This window comes from Bison bison, unplaced genomic scaffold (genome assembly GCF_000754665.1).
Source record: "Bison bison bison isolate TAMUID 2011002044 unplaced genomic scaffold, Bison_UMD1.0 scf7180017864034, whole genome shotgun sequence".
NCBI lineage: Eukaryota > Metazoa > Chordata > Mammalia > Artiodactyla > Bovidae > Bison > Bison bison.
In genome coordinates, this window is record NW_011494606.1 from 4,657,637 (window position 1) to 4,678,399 (window position 20,763).

Here is a 20,763-nt window from a genome sequence, read left to right on the forward strand (position 1 = left end):
ATATTGTATAACCTTTGTCTGGCTTTTCTCATTTAGCATAATGCAGTCAAGTTTCATCTACGTTCTCACACATAACAATATTTTCTTCTTTCTCATGGTTGAGTAATATTCCATTCTACATATACTTTTCAAAATTGATATATAGTTGATATACAATATTATATAAGTATCAGGTGTACAACATAATGATTGACAATTTTTAAAGGTTATACCAGATGTATAGTTCTTTTAACATACTGGCTATATTCCTTGTGTTGTAGCTTATTTATTCTATACATAGTAGTTTGTGCTTCTTAATCTTTCCTTGTCTTATCCCTCCCACCTTCCCTCTTCCCACTGATAACCACTCGTTTGTTCTCTGTAAGTCTGTTTCTTTTTTGTTATATTCACTAGTTTTTGTTGTATTTCTTAGATTCCACGTGTAAGTTATAACAAACAGTATTTGTCTTTCTCTCTGATTTGTTTCACTAAGTATAATACCTCTAAGTCCCTCCATGTTGTTGCAAATGGCAAATTTTCATTCTTTTTATGGCTGAGTAATATTCCATTGTACATATATACCACATCTTCTTTATTCATTTACCTGTTGGTGAATACTTAGGTTGCTTCCATATCTTGGCAATAGTAAATAGTGGTGCTATGAACATTTGGGGTGCATGTATCTTTTCAAATTAGTGTTTTCTACCCAGGAGTGAAATGGGTAGATCTTATGGTAATGATACTTTTAGTTTTCTGAGAAACCTCCATACTGTTCTCCACAGTGGCTGCACCAATTTCTATTTGCACCAACAGTGTATGAGGGTTCTCTTTTCTCCACATCCTCACCAACATTTGTTATTTGTGCTCTTTTTGATGATAGATGGGTATGAGGTGATATCTCATTATGATTTTGATTTGCATTTCTCTGATGACAAATGATGTTGAGCATCTTTTCATGTGCTTGCTGGCCATCGGTGTAACTTCTTTTGAAAAATGTCTGTTCAGGTCTTCTGCCCAATTTTTAATCGTTTTTTTTTGTTTGTTTGTTTGTTTTTCATGTTGAGTTGTAAGAGCTGTTTATATATTTTGGATATTAACCCCTTAGTTGTCATATCATTTGCAAATATTTTCTCCCATTTAGCAGGTGGTCTTTTGTTTTGTCAGTGGTTTCCTTTGCTGTGTAAAAGCTTTTAAGTTTAATTAGGTCCCATTTATTTGTTCGGAGAAGGCAATGGCACCCGACTCCAGTACTCTTGCCTGGAAAATCCCATGGATGGAGGAGCCTGGTGGGCTGCAGTCCATGGGGTCGCTGAGGGTCGGACACGACTGAGCGACTTCACTTTCACTTTTCACTTTCATGCATTGGAGAAGGAAATGGCAACCCACTCCACTGTTCTTGCCTGGAGAATCCCAGAGACAGGGGAGCCTGGTGGGCTGCCGTCTATGGGGTCGCACAGAGTCAGACACGACTGAAGTGACTTAGGAACAGCAGCAGCAGCAGCATTTATTTATTTTTGCTTTCATTTCCTTTTCCAATCTGCAATTTAGCTCACTTTCTAGGTGATTCTCATGCACATCAAAATTTAAAAACCACTGTTCTAAGACAAATGGATAAAAAATATAGGGAAGCAGTTTGTTGTGTGAAAAATAATTTGTACTTCAAAGGAAAGCTATATACTGTCTATATCACACCTTGATTCTATGGAAGATATTTTACAAGTGACTGAGAAATTCTGTCCAGTTTGGTAGAGGTTCAGTTGATTTTCCTCTCCTGCTTCCTATGTGAAAAAATCAACTTTGCCTCCATTTACATTTTCATTTCAATAGTCATGATCTATAAAGATGTATGGTTTTTTAAAATTCTTTCTTGTCCTGATTATAAAATCTGCCTAATTCTTCTCTCTTAAATAAGATCTTTATTATGTGTGTAGTTTTGTATCTGTATGAGAGGCATGATTTTATCCTTTTCGGAAAACTTTTAACATTTTTTTCTCAAATAAACAAAAGCTAATGCTGGAGTTGTCCAATAGTGGAAATTGCTGTCCCATGAAGCTGTGGACTCCTCATCACTAAACGTGCAGGGAAAAAAAACAAAAACTACATTTGGGGGATTTGGTAAAAAATACCACATGCCAGAATTGCAATTCCCCATTGACTCTCCATTTTATCAGGAAATCTAGGCATTAGAATAGACAATGGACTAGAATGGCGGTCAATGCTGGCTGCATATTAGAATCATCTGAGTGCTTTAAAAATTTAATGCCTGGACCTTACCTCTAAAAATACTGATTTAATTGGTCTGGAGTGGGTCCTGGGTATAGTGCCAGACTCAGCCATACTAGAGCCCAAGGCAAAGGAAAAACATCAGTATATTTTTATTTGAAATATTGATATTTTGTTCATCTTGGATTTCTTGAATTAATTTTGATTTTAACATTTGCATTACATTATTAAATTTATCTTTATTACTGAGGTCCTTTGGGTAAGTGCCTCACTTGCCTCTCCTTACTCCCAAACTTGCCTGAACATCTGTACTTTTTAAATCTCACTCAGGCCATTCTAATGGGCAGTCATGGCTAAGAACTATTGACTAGATGATCTTGTATTGCATCCTTTACTGTGCTGTCCAGCATGGTGGCCACTAGACACGTGGGGCTACTGAGAACTTGAAATATTAGTAATCGTAATTGACTTTACTGCAGCTTTCAAGCTGTCCTCTTCAGAATAGTGGGGAACATCCCCGCCTGTCAAATGGGAGATGGAGTTTGTTTCCCCGAGGCAACGTGCCCTTTTTTGGGCTTCCCTGGTGGCTCAAATGGTACAGAATATGCCTGCAATGCAGGAGACCCAGGTTCAATCCCTGACTTGGTACACTAATGTAAAATATCTTATTACTGTTTGTACTGACTACATGGTGAAGTAATAATACTTCTTTTCTTTTTGGGGTGCATCCTCCTTTTCTTGATACTAATTTCTGAATCTATCAAGTAGGCTAAGTTATGCTTCAATAGTTAAAAAAAAAAAAAAAACAATTACTACTTTGTGTAACAAAAAAGTTGGTTCTTGCTCATACTTCATTTCCCACATGGGTCAACATGGATGTCTGGTCCCCGTTGGTACATCAGAGCTGAAAGAGGCTCCATTTCAGTGTGCTTCCAGGATTTCCAAGGCAGGAAAAAGGACATGGTGACTCATGGAGTGGCTCTTAAAGGCACAGAAAGACATACATCACTTCTATTCATATTTCACTGGCAGAGGGTGGAGGAGGTATAATTCTCTTACGTGCGTGAAAGGAGGAAAGTGATTGCTAGTGGCTGTGGAGCCATTTAGGACCATGGCACGTTGCCTGCATGTGTGTGAGACCGGCCCATCACACTGTCACAGGCAGTAAACGTGACACTTTTCTCCATATGGCTTTCATTACAAGTTCATTTCATTAGGAAATCAGTGGGGGTATTTTGTAGCATTACAGAAATACCAGGAATGAGACCTACTGAGTTGGTTACAAACTCAGCAATGCTTCCTTCCAATATTCAGCAAGGAAAAATAAACTCATAGGGTGATCTCGTTTCCCCTTTTCACCCCTGAGATTTTGGACCAAAAATAACATGTGAAATTCGATGATGATAATGGGAAGAAAAACATAATGTTGAGAATAAGGACTTTTGAGGATTCTTCTTTTGGTAGCAATGACATTGATGTGTTATTAATATTGCTTCTTGCCACATTAAATTTGATCAAGAGTGGAAACAGGTAGGGCTTCCCAGGTGGCTCAATGGTAAAGAATCTGCCTGCCGATGCAGGAGATGTGGGTTCAGTCCCTCCGTTGGGAATATACCCTGGAGTAGGAAATGGCAACCCACTCCAGTATTCTTGCCTGGAAAATTCCAGGGACAAAAGAGACTAGCAGGTTACAGTCCATGGGGACACAAAGAGTTGGACACAGCTGAGCAACTGAGCACACACGCATGGAAAGGAGATAGCACATGTAACACTGGAATTAGGGTAAGTGACCTTCTTTATAGACTCAGAATAACCCAAGGAGGCAATAAAATTTTAAGGAAGTTCATTGTTATACATATCTTTTTTTTTTTTTTTTCCTTTGTCAAATGGAGACAGTTGAGGGGGTTATGGAGAAGTCTGCGCTTCTTCAACTGAAGAATATATAAGGAATACCTAGGTGGAATATTTTATTTGAAATGGATCTCAGAATTCTTGGAATAGATTAGAAATAATGTTTTAGAAACATACATAATTAGTGAGAAACAGTCTTTAGAGAGAAAAAGGTGCATAGGAGGTATTCTGATGTAAGAAAAAGAATCATATTTAACTTTATGGACAATTGTGGATTAAGGCATAAAATGCTTGGATGTGTGGCCTGGGGAAAGTGCTTAAACTCTTTAAGCACTAATTCCTCACTGTAATATGGCAGAAATAGCAATTTCTTATAGAAGATTAAAGAGATAATAATGTAATAGTGCTTAGCTCAGTGCCAGCACATAGTAGGTGCTTGTTTAAATGCCTCTCCAAGAAAATGCAATGGAGAGAACAAGTAGAGAGTTCTGACCAGGGATGGATCCCAGGGTCTGAAAAGATGTGAATCCTTCACAGGAAAAATAGAGTAAGGTCATTGTTAGAGAATTTGAAAAATTTCCAAGTAGTCACATGTCTCCTTCTCGCCTCAGAGTTTTATGACTCAATTTCTCATCTCTTCTTGTAGCTTTATTTATTATTTGTTCTTTTTCTTTCTGTTTATCTCCTCCTACCTTATTTTTAGGAAGCTTCCCTGGTGGCTCAGATGGTAGAGTCTGCCTGCAATGTGGGAGACCCAGGTTTGATCCCTGGGTTGGGAAGATCTGTAGAAGGAAATGGCAACCCACTCCAGTATTCTTGCCTGGAAAATTCCATGAACGAGAGAGCCTGGCTATAGTCCATGGGGTCACAAAGAGTCAGACACGACTGAGCAACTAACACACACACCTTATTTTTATAGAATGTTCCAGTCTCTGGATTTTCTCCTCCAGATTTTCTCCTGTTATCTTTTTCTTCTTCATATTGTTCCATCGCTCCATCACCTTCAGTCTATTTCTCTTTCTCTTCCACTTCATCTTTCATCCTTTATAGACTGTTTGGCACTGGAGACCTGGAGGCTACGCCCGTTGTGTCTTCTGTTCTTCTCTGCCCTTTCTTCATTCTTCTCGCCCTCAGTGGAACCCCTTCCTCTGCACCACCCACTGTTCTCCCGGACCATAGCAGCCTGTTTCCTGTACTGAGATTTGTTCTTAGAAATGAATCTGATCAACTCAGAGCCACGAAGGTGTAAATAACTTTAAAAATTTGGTGCTTTACTTTTCCCAGGGGTAGCTAGAACTTCAATCAAGTACAAAGCCTTCAGCCGAAGAAATAAATGTCTAATAATAATTTTGGGCATTATAAAGTTATGGAGTATGTTTTCTTTTCAACAGGAGAACTTCTCTGCCAAATATGCCCACTCACAGAGCTTGTTCTGCTTTGATATTTTATAAGCAAATAAGTTGATTCAGATAAAGCTAGAGTTAGATTTAGCCACCTTCTGGCATATGGAAGTCTAATAAACTCTGAGGCTGAAAACTACAGTTGACTCTTCAGCTGGCCATCAGTATCACTGGAAATAAACTAAAAACGGGGGAAACTGTTTTCTATCAGAACTCCTCCTGGAAAGAAACTATGATATGTCTGTAGAAGGATGCTATGAATTGAATTGTGTACCACTCCCCCACACCCCAATTCATATGTTTAAGCCTTAATACCCTATGTGAATGTATTGGAAACAGGGACTTTAAGGAAATGGTTAAGGTTATTGAGGCCATAAGGGTGAAGCCCTATTTGGATAGAACTTGTGTCCTTCTAGGAGAGGTTACAGAGATACCAGAGATTGCTCTGTCTTCACCATGTTCAGTTCAGTCGCTCAGTCATGTCTGACTCTTTGCGACCCCATGAATCGCAGCACGCCAGGCCTCTCTGTCCATCACCAACTCCTGGAATTCACTCAGACTCATGTCCATTGAGTCAGTGATGCCATCCAGCCATCTCATCCTCTGTCGTCCCCTTCTCCTCCTGCCCCCAATCCCTCCCAGCATCACAGTCTTTTCCAATGAGTCAACTCTTCGTATGAGGTGGCCAAAGTACTGGAGTTTCAGCTTTAGCATCATTCCTTCCAAAGAAATCCCAGGGCTGATCTCCTTCAGAATGGACTAGTTGGATCTCCTTGCAGTCCAAGGGACTCTCAAGAGTCTTCTCCAACACCATAGTTCAAAAGCATCAATTCTTCGGCACTCAGCTTTCTTCACAGTCCAACTCTCACATCCATACATGACCACTGGAAAAACCATAGCCTTGACTAGACGAACCTTTGTTGTCAAAGTAATGTTTCTGCTTTTCAATATGCTATCTAGGTTGGTCATAACTTTTCTTCCAAGGAGTAAGCGTCTTTTAATTTCATGGCTGCAGTCACCATCTGCTTGGAGAATTTTGAGCATTACTTTACTAGCATGTGAGATGAGTGCAATTGTGCGGTAGTTTGAGCAGTATTTCAGTATTCTTGCCTTGAGAACCCCATGAACAGTAGGAAAAGGCAAAATGATAGGATACTGAAAGAGGAACTCCCAGGTCAGTAGGTGCCCAATATGCTACTGGAGATCAGTGGAGAAATAACTCCAGAAAGAATGAAGGGATGGAGCCAAAGCAAAAACAATACCCAGTTGTGGATGTGACTGGTGATAGAAGCAAGGTCCAATGCTGTAAAGAGCAATATTGCATAGGAACCTGATATGTCAGGTCCATGAATCAAGGCAAATTGGAAGTGGTCAAACAGGAGATGGCAAGAGTAAACGTCGACATTCTAGGAATCAGCAAACTAAAATGGACTGGAATAGGTGAATTTAACTCAGATGACCAATATATCTACTACTGTGGGCAGGAATTCCTCAGAAGAAATGGAGTAGCCATCATGATTAACAAAAGAGTCCGAAATGCAGTACTTGGATGCAATCTCAAAAATGACAGAATGATCTCTGTTTGTTTCTAAGGCAAACCATTCAATATCACAGTAATCCGAGTCTATGCCCCAACCAGTAATGCTGAAGAACCTGAAGTTGAATGGTTCCTAACATGTGTCACCATGTTAGGACACAGCAAAGAGGCAGTTACTCTGTTAAGTCAGGAAGGGTCCTTACTGGGAACTGAATTAACTGGAACTTCACCTTGGATTACCCAGCCCCCAGAACTGTGAGAAATAAATTTACGTTGTTTAAGTGAAGTGAAAGTTACTCAGTCGTGTTCAAGTCTTTGAGACCCCATGACTATACAGTCCCTGGAACTCTCCAGGCCAGAATACTGAAGTGGGTAGCCTTTCCCTTCTCCAGGGGATCTTCCCAACCCAGGGATTGAACCCAGGTCTCCGACATTGCAGGCAGATTCTTTACCAGCTGAGCCACAAGGGAAGCCCTTTAAACCACCTTGTATATGGTGTTTTGTTATGGCAGCCCAACCAGACTAGGAGAATGTTCATAGGTAAGCAGCTTTGGTTGGGGTCAGAAAGTCAAGACATGCTTCAAAATGAAGAGAGGGTCCCCCTAAATGACCCCTAAGTCTGGGGAGCTACAGGGTTTCTACTTTACTAACATGGGGTGTATGAGTCTGGGGACAGATATCAACTTCCCAGGACCAAGTGCTACCCTCTGTGGAGTTGCCTTTCTGCTCATCCCCAAGCAGCACTCAGCCTTCCTCTAAATACATGTCAAACCAATGTTTAAAGAACATCTGTTTGAAGAGGTACCAAATTATTAGCTGCCTAAATCACCTACAGGCCTACATTTGGTCCAATCTTGGCCAACTGTCATCCTTCATACCTCAATATTATAGCCGATGCCATGGGCCTTACACATATGGAGAAAAACATAGTGGAAAAACAGAGAGAGACTCTCGTGTCTCAGCTGGGTGCTCATCACTGCATAGCGACTGGTTGCCTGTGACTGGAAAAAAAAAAAAAAAACAGCTGAATGTCAGACTTTTTACAAAATATATAAACTTAAAATATTTTTAAAATTTCTTTACTTTTTTGGCTGTGCTGGGTTTTTGTTGCTCTGTGCAGGCTTTCTCTAGTTGCAGTGGGCAGGGGCTACTCTTCATTGCAGTGCGTGGGCTTCTTATTGCACTGGCCTCTCTTGCTGCAGAACATGGGCTCTAGGGCTTGTGGGCTTCAGTAACCATGGCCCATGGGCTTAGCTGCTCCGTGGCATGTGGGATGTTCCCAGACCAGGGATTGAACCCATGTCCCCTATATTGACAGGTGAATTCCTAACCACTGGACCACCAGGGAAACCCTAAATAAAATTTTAATCTCAGAATAATTGTGGATTAAGAGAAAAGTTGCAAAGATTATACAGAGAATTCCTGTATAACCCACACCTAGTTCCCCTGCTTTTGACAAGGCACATTGATGTGGTACATGTACATGATGTTTGTCATGACTAAGGAACCAAATCGCCACATTACTGTTAAGCCCATACTTTATTTGGATATAATTACTTTTCCCCTAATTCCCATTTTCTGTTCCAGGATCCCCTCCACCTTATATTTGTCATGTCTTCTGTGACAGTTTCTCAGTCTCACCTAACAGTTTTGAGGGGTACTGATCTGGTCCCATCACTTCATGGGAAATAGATGGGGAAACAGTGGAAACAGTGTCAGACTTTATTTTTTGGGGCTCCAGAATCACTGCAGATGGTGACTGCAGCCATGAAATTAAAAGACACTTACTCATTGGAAGAAAGGTTATGACCAACCTAGATAGCATATTGAAAAGCAGAGACATTACTTTGACAACAAAGGTCCGTCTAGTCAAGGCTATGGTTTTTCCAGTGGTCATGTATGGATGTGAGAGTTGGACTGTGAAGAAAGCTGAGCGCCGAAGAATTGATGCTTTTGAACTGTGGTGTTGGAGAAGACTCTTGAGAGTCCCTTGGACTGCAGAGAGATCCAACCAGTCCATTCTGAAGGAGATCAGCCCTGGGATTTCTTTGGAAGGAATGATGCTAAAGCTGAAACTCCAGTACTTTGGCCACCTCATACGAAGAGTTGACTCATTGGAAAAGACTGTGATGCTGGGAGGGATTGGGGGCAGGAGGAGAGGGGACGACAGAGGATGAGATGGCTGGATGGCATCACCGACTTGATGGACGTGAGTTTGAGTGAACTCCGGGAGTTGGTGATGGACAGGGAGGCCTGGCGTGCTGCGATTCATGGGGTCGCAAAGAGTAGAACATGACTGAGCAACTGAACTGAACTGAACTGATCAGGTATTTTGTAGGATATCCCTCAATTTAGGGATGTCTGATATTTTTTTCATGGTTAGATGAGGGTTGTTGGTTTTGGAGAGAGAGGGAAACTGCTACTTTCATCACTTCATATCAACATGACTTATCACTATGATGCCAACCATGGTCCCCTGGCTAAAATAGTTTTCATTAGATTTCTTGCTGTAACGATTCCTTCCACCTTTCCATACTGTGCTCTTTGGCAACAAATAATTAAAATATACTTCACCTCCTTGAAGGGACCAATGCTAGAGCTTTAATTCCAACTGCTTTCTTTGTTTGGGAAATTGCTATTCTTTATCTTGCTTGCCTATCAATGAGAGCTATCCCAAAGAGACTGGTTATAGTAGGTCCAAAGTATTTCAACTATAGTATCTCCTAAAATACTGGGAATTTAATATGCACAAAAGAAAGTATTGGTTCCTGATAGTTTCATAGCATGTCCTTCATGAAATGTGATATTTGCCTTTGACAATTATCTCTGTTTGTCCTTGGGTAAATGGAAATTTGGAAAAGTGCTCATAGAGCCGTGGCCAACCTTACTGCATAAAAGTGGCTACACATGGCCCAGATTTTGAACTTTGGGGACCCTCAAGTGCTGGGCAACTGCCTGATCACGTGCAGTGACTTGAAATAGGAGAAGGAAAGGGGTGCTGCTGGCTCCCTGCTGCTTCACAGCTGGTTGCAAGGATCCTAACGACCTGACACACTATCTTTGTGAAACCCCAGGACCCCTGTCTGCCTCTGAGCTATTGCAGGGAACTGCGGCTGACGGAGTGAGTACCCAGCAGAAAATAAACATCCTTTCCCCCACAGCTCACACACACACAAATTTCATGTTCATCTTTTGTGACAAAGGCCCCCCGCATATTGTGTTTTTTCTTTAAACATTTACATAGTGTATCTGATGGTCACGTTATCTGTAGTAGTAATTAAACCCACACACAAGCAGGGTCCACATCCCCAAAAATGTTAGGCTCCCACAGGCTAATGCATCGAGCTGTGCACCACCATCCCCACCCCCGCCCCGGTATAATCCCCACTTGGAGCCACTGGGAATTCTGCTTTTACAAAAGAAAATCTATTTGACCATCTATTGTCTCACAGCTGTACTTTGTTATCTCTCTAACCTATTATGAGTTGTTCTCCTGGCTGGCACCCTGTCATGACTGGGAGTTTTCTGAGGGCAGGCACTGTTTGGCTTCTGAATCCCCAGGCTGGACATGATGCTAGTGTTCAGTATTTCTTGAAAGAATGGATGCATGAAATAAAGTAAGTGGACTGCACTTCTCTCAGACTGAAGAGGCACTTCAAAGGATGTAATTCAGGAGACTTACAGTCACGGAGAGCTTTGGGGCAGAAACGGAGATTGATTCACAAAACGGGACAGTCACACATGCTCTAGAAAATGACAGCTCAGGACAGTCATCCCAGGCTTTGCCCCTAGAGGACATCTTTTGGAGGACAATGTAGCTCTGGCAGAGATAATTGGAGGGTAACAAGAACTGGCTAAGAGAAGCTCTGGCTCAGCCATGCAATCAGTCTGGGGGAGCATGACCACCATGCCTGCTCACCCTGCCATGCCAGGCTGTGCCACACTCCTGCCTTCACAGCAAAGGCCCAGAAGCCTGAGCTCTTGTGTATGGAAGTGAGCTGTAAATACTCTGAAATTCCATTGTGGTTACTGAGCATGTAATTGCGTGGTAATTACCATGAATTCACAAGATAATTCCAAGGTTATTTTTGTCTTCTAAACTTGTCTTATGCTGCTATAGTATATAAACTAGCAAACCCAAGATCAGGCACCAGTCAGTGAGGGAGAGAGACGGGCAGGCATCTAATACCAGGATCCAGCTCAGTGCACATCTTGGCTCCAAAGTGAGGCAGAAGAGCTCACTGTTCAGTATTACTGGACAGCAACTATCCTAAGGTTTCTTCCACTCTATGGAGACAGACTGCAGTTCCCCTCTTCCCAGACTTGGGCTTGTGATTCATATGGAATTGAAAAGAAACACCAGGATATTTGATATATGTCTCCAAGTAATGTCTTCTTTTCCATGACCATCCCCATCCTAGTCCAGACCATTGTAGCCCACTAGGGAGATGCAGGTACAAGCAGAATTCAGTAGTGGAGAGGTTAAACAGAGACAGAATGACCAAAGATCAAAACCTGACTAGGCCACTTACTGACTGTGTGATCTTGAATATGTCATTTAACTTCTCTGACTTCTGATGATTAAACAAACACCTAGTACTTGATACACAGTAGCTACTATTATTTTTGCTGTTTCTTTGAAGACTTCCACAGGGCTTGGGAGCATTGTAGACCTATACCAAATGTAATTTTCCAGGCTGTTCCTTCCTCAACTGGTACCTGGGATATTGAGCATTACGACCATAATTTAATGTTTTCCAAACTCGATTGGTCAATGCTCTGAACTCTTCAGTGTCTCCTTCTTGCCTTCAAGACTCCCCAACTTTCTCAATCACTTTTCCCCAATCACTTTTCCCACTCCCATAATCTCTGTCCCAGCCCAGCTGGTTCATAATAGACCACAGTCTCTCTTCAGCTACTGTCCTTTCTGCTGGAGAGGGTCTCCCTCTCCTTGTCACATGGTGACTGCCTTAGTCTGTAAGGCCAGACCAAGTTCTGTGTTCTGAGCAAAGTGTTCTGTGTCCCCACCTGTCCACAATTGTTTCTCCTGAGAACCCCAGCAGCAGGTTAAGGGACTATCACTCAAAAGGCATTTAAATGAGAACTCATGGTTTTCCTTTGTGTGTGCACTATCTATTTTATATTTCTTTTCAACTCTTCAAGGACAGGGACTTTGCCAAATGTCCCTGTATCCTGGATGCTTTGTGAAATTCCTAGCTTAAGTGCTTAATAAATGTGTTATAGTAATGCAAATAAAGATGAACATACATGATACACCTATATTTTTAAAAGACTTAACCAAGTCTGCAGTCTCTATAGGCAAAAACAGCCAACGATCTAGGGTTGTCTTTAATTCAGACTGACAGCATAGATGACAGTGTTGTCTCGAGGATTAGATGAGTTCATAAAGACCTTGGAACAGCGTCTGGCACAGAGTAAGCACTCAGAAACAAGCTAGCTCTTATTAACATTTGTTAAGCTAAATTACTTCACAAATAAGATAAAATACTTGAAATTAAACAACCAACCAGTAAATCTTTTCAACAGAAAGGGACTTCAATCAGAAAACCTGGGCTTTTCTACTTACTTAACTTTATGATCTTGGGCAGCTCACTTACCTTTACCTTTAGCCTTACTTTCCTTTAATCTATAAAATGAGTATGATAGCCCATGTCTTAATTATTCTTGGGGTTATCATGGGGATCAAATAAGCTCAGTTAAGTTGCTCAGTTGCATCAGACTCTTTGTGACCCCATGGACTGCAGCACGCCAGGCATCCCTGTCCATCACCAACTCCCGGAATTTGCTTAAACTCATGTTCATCAAGTCGGTGATGTGTTTCAAACATCCCATTCTGTGGTCCTCTTCTCCTCCTGTCTTCAATCTTTCCCAGCACCAGGGTCTTTTCCAATGAGTCAGTTCTTCACATCAGGTGGCCAAAGTATTAGACTTTCAACTTCTGCCTCAGTCCTTCCAATAAATATTCAGGACTGATTTCCTTTAGGATTGACTGGAACTCCCTTCAGTCCAAGGGACTCTCAAGAGTCTTCTCCAACAGTACAGTTCAAAAGCATCAATTCTTCAGTGCTCAGCTTTCTTTATGGTCCAACTCTCCTCTTACATCTATACATGACTACTGGAAAAACCATAGCTTTGACTAGATGGACCCTTGTTGGCAAAGTAATGTCTCTTTTTTTTTAATATGCTGTCCAGATTGGTCATAGCTTTTCTTCCAAGGAGCAGGTGTCTTTTAATTTCATGGCTGCAGTCACCATCTGCAGTGATTTTGGAGCCCAAAAGAATAAAGTCTGTCACTCTTTCCATTGTTTCCCTATCTATTTGCCATGAAGTGATGGAACCAGATGCCATGATCTTCATTTTTTGACTGTTGTTTTAAGCCAGCTTTTTCACTCTCCTCTTTCACTTTCATCAAGAGGCTCTTCAGTTCCTCTATGCTTTCTGCATATCTGAGGTTATTGATATTTCTCCCAGCAATCTTGGTTCCATCTTGTGCTTCATCCATCCCGGCATTTCGTATGATGTACTCTGAATAGGGTGACAAAATACAGCCTTTCCCAATTTGGATCCAGTCTGTTGTTCCATGTCCCATTCTAACTGTTGCCTCTTGATCTGCATACAGATTTCTCAGGAGGCAGGTCAGGTGGTCTGGTATTCCCATCTGTGTAAGAATTTTCCAGAGTTTGTTGTGATCCACACAGTCAAAAGTTTTGGCATAGTCAATAAAGCAGAAATAGATGTTTTTCTGGAACTCTCTTGTTTTTTCTATGATCCAACAGATGTTGGCAATTTGATCTCTGACTCTTCTGCCTTTTCTAAATCCAGCTTGAACATCTGGAAGTTCATGGTTCATGTACTGTTGAAACCTTACTTGAAAAATTTGAGCATTACTTTGATACCATGTGAGATGAGTACAAATGTGCAGTAGTTGGAGCATTCTTTGGCATTGCCTTTCTTTGGGATTGGAATAAAAATTGACCTTTTCCAGGACTGTGGCCATGGATGACTTTCCCAAATTTGCTAGCATATTGAGTACAGCACTTTCACGTATCATCTTTTAGGACTTGAAATAGCTCAGCTGGAATTCCATCATCTCCGTTAGCTTTGTTTGTAGTGATGCTTCCTAAGGCCCACTTGACTTCAGACTCCAGTATGTCTAGCTCTAGGTGAGTAACCACACCATCATGGTTATTTGGGTCATTAAGATCTTGTTTGTATAGTTCTTCTGTGTATTCTTGCCACCTTTTCTTAACATCTTCTGCTTCTGTTAGGTCCATACCATTTCTGTCCTTTATTATGCTTGTCTTTTCACAAAATGTTCCCTTGGTATCTCTGATTTTCTTGAAGAGATCTCTAGTCTTTCCCATTCTGTTGTTTTCCTCTGTTTCTTTGCACTGATCACTGAGGAAGGCTTTCTTATCTCTCCTTGCTATGCTTTGGAACTCAGCATTCAGATGGGTATATCTTTCCTTTTCTCCTTTGCCTTTGGCGTATCTTCTTTTCTCAGCTATTTGTAAGGCCTCCTCAGATAACCATTGTGCCTGTTTGCATTTCTTCTTCTTGGAGATGATTTTGATCGCTGCCTCCTATACAATGTCACAAACCTCCGTCCATAGTTCTTCAGGCACTCTGTCTATTGGATCTAATCCTTTGAATCTATTTGTCACTTCCACTGTATAATAGTAAGGGATTTGATTTAGGTCATACCTTAATGGTCTAGTGGTTAAATAAGCTCACATCTATTTAAAGTGTAAAGCATTATACAAGTTATAACAAATAGAAAGCATCATTTTTAACCAACTTGCTTCTAATGCTGTAAAATCCATTTAGGTTTACCAAGGGAGTCATAATCTAAATGGGTTTTATTGCATCAGAAGACTCCTCCACAACCATCTGGACCATTCAGGGCTCACTGAGTCCTGGCCTAGCTCAGAGCAGATTAGGAGCCCATGGATAATGGTAATATGTCTGCAAATAACCTCATCACACAGGGAGATGAAGCCTCTTTCGGAAGAAGACTTTTTCCATGGCTTCACTCAGAGATTTCTTCAGGGATGAGCTGAAGCTGTACTCTGGGGTTGAATCATTGACTCTCAGCCAACACAAGGCAGGCTGGGTAGCAGAATGGTCAGACACACAAGCCTGGGCATAATTCTGGTGCACACACTTGCTTGTTGAGTGACTTTCCACAAGTTGCTTAACATTTCTTATCTCAGTCTTCCTATCTAAAAATGAGCATAATAATAGCACCTGTCTCATATATTATGTTGTATAAAGATTTATGTAAAGCACTTGGTTAAAGTACCTGGTGAGGAGTAAAGGCTCAGTATATTTTGGATATTATTATCATGTTATTATATGCATTATAGTTCTATGCTGGCCTATCTTGGTCCTTTGCAAAACTTAGAGCTCTTTACTACTTATCCTTATATCCCCTGTGCTTAGCAGAATGCTTGGCACAAAGTAGGTGAACTTACTTCCAGTTGATTCTGGCTGAAAGTTTTGACTGATAGCTAAGGTGTGGCTGGTGAGGACTTGCAATGTGACCTTGTCACAACAGTGTTATGCCTTTCTAAAAGATTCTTCAAGAAAAAGACCTTTCAATGGAAGGCTGTGGGGATGGGCCCTTCCTGTGTCTCCTTACAGGGCAAATTCCCCATCCACAGGCCTCACTGTACATCAGGGTGCCTAGGTCAGGCTTGAAACAGAGTCCTACTGTACATACAGGCCCCATAAAAAGTAAATGCCTCAGGAGACTCTAGGGGTCATTTAGACCTCCCCTATTTTGCAAAACAGGAAACTGAGGCCCGAGAAAGGATCAGAATTCCTGACCCCTGACTTCCAGTGCAGTCATGTTCTCTCCAAATTCCCACTGGCCACGTTTGGAGTGTGTGGGAATTTCAGAGATTAGCCTTTTCTAGGAAAACAAGGGGGGAAAATATAGAAGGCAAAATATTACTGGTAGAAGTCTAGTTTTATTAAACTACCTTTCTAAATCACAATCTAACAAGAACGCTTCAAGCTAAATAAAGGAAGCTTGAAATACTCCTTTTCACTGGAGAATATAATTTTGCTTCAACCACAATTTAAATTGATTTAGTTCTGAGCACCAGCACTTGAAGTGTGGAGCACATTCTATTTTCGCCATGATACTTGCTTTGACAGTGATGCATTTCAGTTGACATAGTTGAAATCCTTATGTAATAAATCTCTGCCTGAAAATTAATCATGTTTATAATATTCTGAGAATTAATAACACCCATTGCTCAAATCATTAACTTAAAAAAGGAGCTTCCAAAATCTGTTCTCGGCAGTAAGGGACCACAAATAAATGAATGTTTGATAAAATAATCCAAGTAGCAGTTTAACAAGCGTAAACTTGAATGTGGTGGCAATAACACAGAACTATTGTTTAAGGGTTGGCAGAGGCTGATGAGGTTCTTATTTCAGTTACGAAGCAGGCATCCACATGCATAATGAACTGCTCTCTGAATTATTAATGTGTTGCTTATTTAGCCTCATCTGTCTAGAAGATAATGTATCCTAACTCTAATGAGTGATTGGTTTTGTACATAATTACAGTAGCAGCAGTAGTGGGGAAATGTGTGCCTTCAAAGAAGGAATTCTAAAAATAAAGTCATCACATAAACTCTGCTGTTGTTGCATTCTATCAAAATCAAACCCGAAGCGTTGGAGAATTCATAATAAATTACAGGAGACAGAATCATTATTAACATCATAATTTAACACAAAAGGTTTTACTTAATCATTCATTACAGATCATGTGCTGTTAAAATGCTTATAAATGACTGGGGTTGTTTTAAGATGTTTGCAGAAATGATCCCTTTTGGCCACCTCACCAGCTGTGGTGTGGAGGGTCCATTGAGAGAGAAGAACAGTAAAAACGGGTAGAAAAGGATAACAATTTATGTCCACTCTGACAGAATGTTAATTAAAAGTTAAAAAGCCGTTAGGTGACTCCTTTTCATTTTCAAAACACACACGTCTGGGACTCATCTGATCTTGTTTCCACCTTCAAGTGGTTATTTGTGGAGGACACTGGACCAGAAGTCCATGCACGTGGTCTGCTGCTGCTAAGTCGCTTCAGTCGTGTCCAACTCTGTGCGACCCCATAGACGGCAGCCCACCAGGCTCCCCCGTCTCTGGGATTCTCCAGGCAAGAACACTGGAGTGGGTTGCCATTTCCTTCTCCAATGCATGAAAGTGAAAAGTGAAAGTGAAGTCTCTCAGTCGTGTCCAACTCTTAGTGACCCCATGGACTGCAGCCTACCAGGCTCCTCTGTCTAAACGGGTCTAAATGGGAGTGATTGGCCACCTCTTTCTACTAAGGGGACAATAGCTCTTCTTAGAGTTCAGAAAAGTTTTTGCTTTCCCCCTGCACAACATATTATTTAAAGGAATAGGCCCAAACTGGAAATCTTTTATAGGCACTCACTCTGAACGCGCCCTCATTATCGCTAGGTCTATCTGTGTGTTTCCTTTTTCTTGTCTTCTGGTTTGTCAGCTGACTGATTGTAAACTTGACGGCATCAGTCTGTTCACACTTGTTCAGGAGCTTCACTTTGGCTGTAAATTGCACCATGTGCATGCGTGCATGCTTCCTTTAAAACCTTCCCATCACATGTACACATACGCACGGGAGCACGTGTGTACACATGTGCACAGTGGCACTAGAGTGAGAACGTCCATTTATCTTTCTACAACCAAAAGTACTTCCAGTTTGTCTCTCCCTCAGTAAACCTGCATAGCTCTTCTTCAGTGATTGTAGAGATATTTGATTTACTGAAGATCATAATGCTTCCCTCTTGAGTGCAGACAATTCCTAAAAATGTTTAAGACTCTTGATCACAGGAGAATTCCTATATGTTGCCTTTAGCTAGGATTGAAATCTATAGGCAAGAAGGGGAAGATGGGAGAGTGCTTCTAATTCCAAGTGAAGCCTCTGCTTGCAGGTTTCTGAAGCAACATATTTAAATGCAGTGAATTGTCTTTGGAAGTCTTGCACTGAATACTAACTCAGCTTCCAGCTTCCTTTGGGAAATGGCATGGAGTTAGGTTTGCTAAGCCAGAAGGTATCAAATTCTACTGCTGTCCCTCCCTCTGGCCCTGAACTTAGAGTCTTGTAAAGGTCCCTTTGGTGAGGACAGGGGAACAGGTGGGACCAAACCTGGGATATCCCTAGCAAGGTCCTAGGTCTGTTTCTCATCCCTAGTCCAATTCTGCTTCTCGTCTTAATAAGCAAAGAGATCTAAGGGATTCGCATGAACAAGGATATCTCACAGGACAAGTGAATTGAGGAGAAGAAGGAGGAGGCTGCTGCTTGATCCCCCCAAGACATCTGGCACCCTTTTCAGGCTACCCTTCCAAGTGTATGCTGAGTTCCTGCTAAGGAAGTTGATATAGGGATCCTTGGCAGAGTCAAAAAAGGGTTCTCTAAACCCAGAAGTGTCTCTTGGATCCAAAGAGACTCAAGAGAGAGGCAGCAGCTACTGCTCTGTAATGATATCTCTAGGGAATAGGTGTGGGGGTTCTATTAACCACTGGCATTCCTCTTTTATCTGCTTGACATATTCACATCTCAAGTAGGGCTTCATTTGCAAAAAGGGCACAAAGCTCACTATTGTGAGAGGAGGCAGAAGAAACCCTCTGGCATTGTCAGAGCAGCTGTGGCTTAAGCCCCAATCTGCTCGCATATCCCACCTATAGGAAGGGCCATCTGGTCCTCTTGACCTTTGCACTCCTTCCCCAGGACCAACCTAGCCCACTGTCCCCATAGAGGTTTACCCTTTGTTACCCAGAGTCCTGAGGTTCGTAAACCTTAACCAGTGCCAGAACTACTGCCTCCAGCCCCCTAGAGATAGACTAGTGACGAGATGGGAGACTGGGCCATGGATCATGAGGGGCCTCATCAAACAAGCTGAGAAGTTGGGATTTTCCCAAAAATGACAGGAGTCATTTCAGAATCATAAGTAGGGGAGTAACATGCTCAGATTTGCCTTGACTGCCTTGACTACCTTGAGAGGAGGTAGGGAATCTTAGTGAGAAGCTATTATAACACTAGTGTGAGACCCTGAAAGCTGAAATGAAGGCTCTATCTTTGATGGGGAGAGGAAGGGTCAGAGTTGAGGCATTTTAGCAGCAGGCATCAACTTGAGCTGCTTGCCGACTGGATGCTGGGACACAGGGTGACTAATCAGCTTCTGGCCCAACTCACCAAGAGGAAGTATAAGGAAGGAGAGACCACGAGTGCAATTATGGGTAGTTTGAGCCTGAAGACTCTCCAACATTCTGTTGAATGTGGAATTGAGGAGTTGGAGTCTCAAAAAAGAGATTTGGGCTAGAAAAATACAGGTTTGCTTGGAAGCTTCTGGTAACTGCAGCAGTGGATATAGATATACTTGTCCTGGGAAGTGAGCTGAGAAGAGAACAGAGGGGAACACCCAGACATCCAGCCCTGGAAAGCCCCATGCTCTTCCGTCCTTCCACATGGTGCTTTTCCCCATTTCTACAATCCCAGTTCCTACAGAATGCTGCCTCCCCTCTCCTACATTCCTGTGCCAGAAGCCCATTTTGGGAGATTCAAAGATTTGCCTGAAATTCTTTCTTCCCTCTGGACCCATGGAGCTTGGCACACAACCGGAGCTCAGTAAATGGCACTGAGGAGAATCAGGAGGCATCATTGGTCACTTACCGGCCCTTTGTGAACATTTAGGTTGTTCATTTTCTTGTCTTTCTTGGGAGCAAAGCGGGGCACTTCAAGAGTGCTCAAACTGCAATCCAGGTGGCCATTGGTCAAGTATAAGGTGAGCTGAGTCAGGGCCAGCTGGTCACTGTACGAGAGATTGAGGCCTGTTGCCCACACCTGCGTACAACAGGAACCACAGAAGTGAGGGTACGAACCGTCAGCAGGAGAGAAGGCCCCCACCATCCATGACCGCCCCGAACCACCCTGAACCACACCAGACCCGACTACGCCAGTGAATACGTGACTTAAGATGCTCTTGCTCATGTTTCTCCTTTGTTCAACAGAAGGATAGAGCCTTCAATCTGATTCTTGTTGGAAGATTCAAGGTTCCTGTGGGGGGTTTACACAACTGGAGATACCTGGCCAAGATAATCTGATGGAGAGGCCTGGTTCTGAAAGTCTCCTGTACCCTTTGATTTTTCTGCCTGTGGTTGGCCATTTCTGAAGTGGCCAGTGCAAGGCTTTCAACTGAGAAATGAAGTTGGATGGGAACTCCAGAGGATGGGGAGTTACAGGGGAGCAGACAGAGAAGGCAAAGGGTGAGTAAATATTAGAAAAGGGCAGGTTGCCCTGGCTTCAGAAAAAGCATTGCTGGCTTCTCTGGGAATTGCAATATGATTCTTCTTTTTTTTGGAGGGAAAATAACTTTTTTATTGTGGAAAGTTTAAATTTAGTTGGGGTTTTTTTTGTTGTTAAATTGGAGGATAATTGCTTTACAATGTTGTGTTGGTGTTTCTGCAGTATAACAACGCAAATCAGCTATAGTTACATATATATATATATAATTCCCCTCCTTCTTGCACCTCCCTCCTCGCTCCCATCCCAGCTCTCTGGGCTGTCACAGAGCACCAGGCTGGGTTCTCTATAATGCAGCAGCTTCCCACTGCTGCTGCTGCTAAGTCACTTCAGTCGTGTCCAATTCTGTGTGATCCCATAGACAGCAGCCCACCAGACTCCCCTGTCCCTGGGATTCTCCAGGCAAGAACACT

The 20,763-nt window shown here is 42.0% G+C and overlaps 1 protein-coding gene across 1 annotated transcript in view; it reads right to left on the bottom strand.

Annotated features, from left to right (window-relative positions):
- Nucleotides 1-20,763, bottom strand: part of IQCH (IQ motif containing H) — a 230,139-nt gene that overhangs the window by 13,960 nt on the left and 195,416 nt on the right. Inside the window, exons 17-18 of the mRNA XM_010834520.1 lie at nt 19,721-19,891; nt 7,869-7,991 (exon numbers count right to left, since the gene is read on the bottom strand). Coding sequence (XP_010832822.1) covers nt 7,869-7,991; nt 19,721-19,891 — 294 coding nt within the window. The remainder of the gene's footprint in view (nt 1-7,868; nt 7,992-19,720; nt 19,892-20,763) is intronic.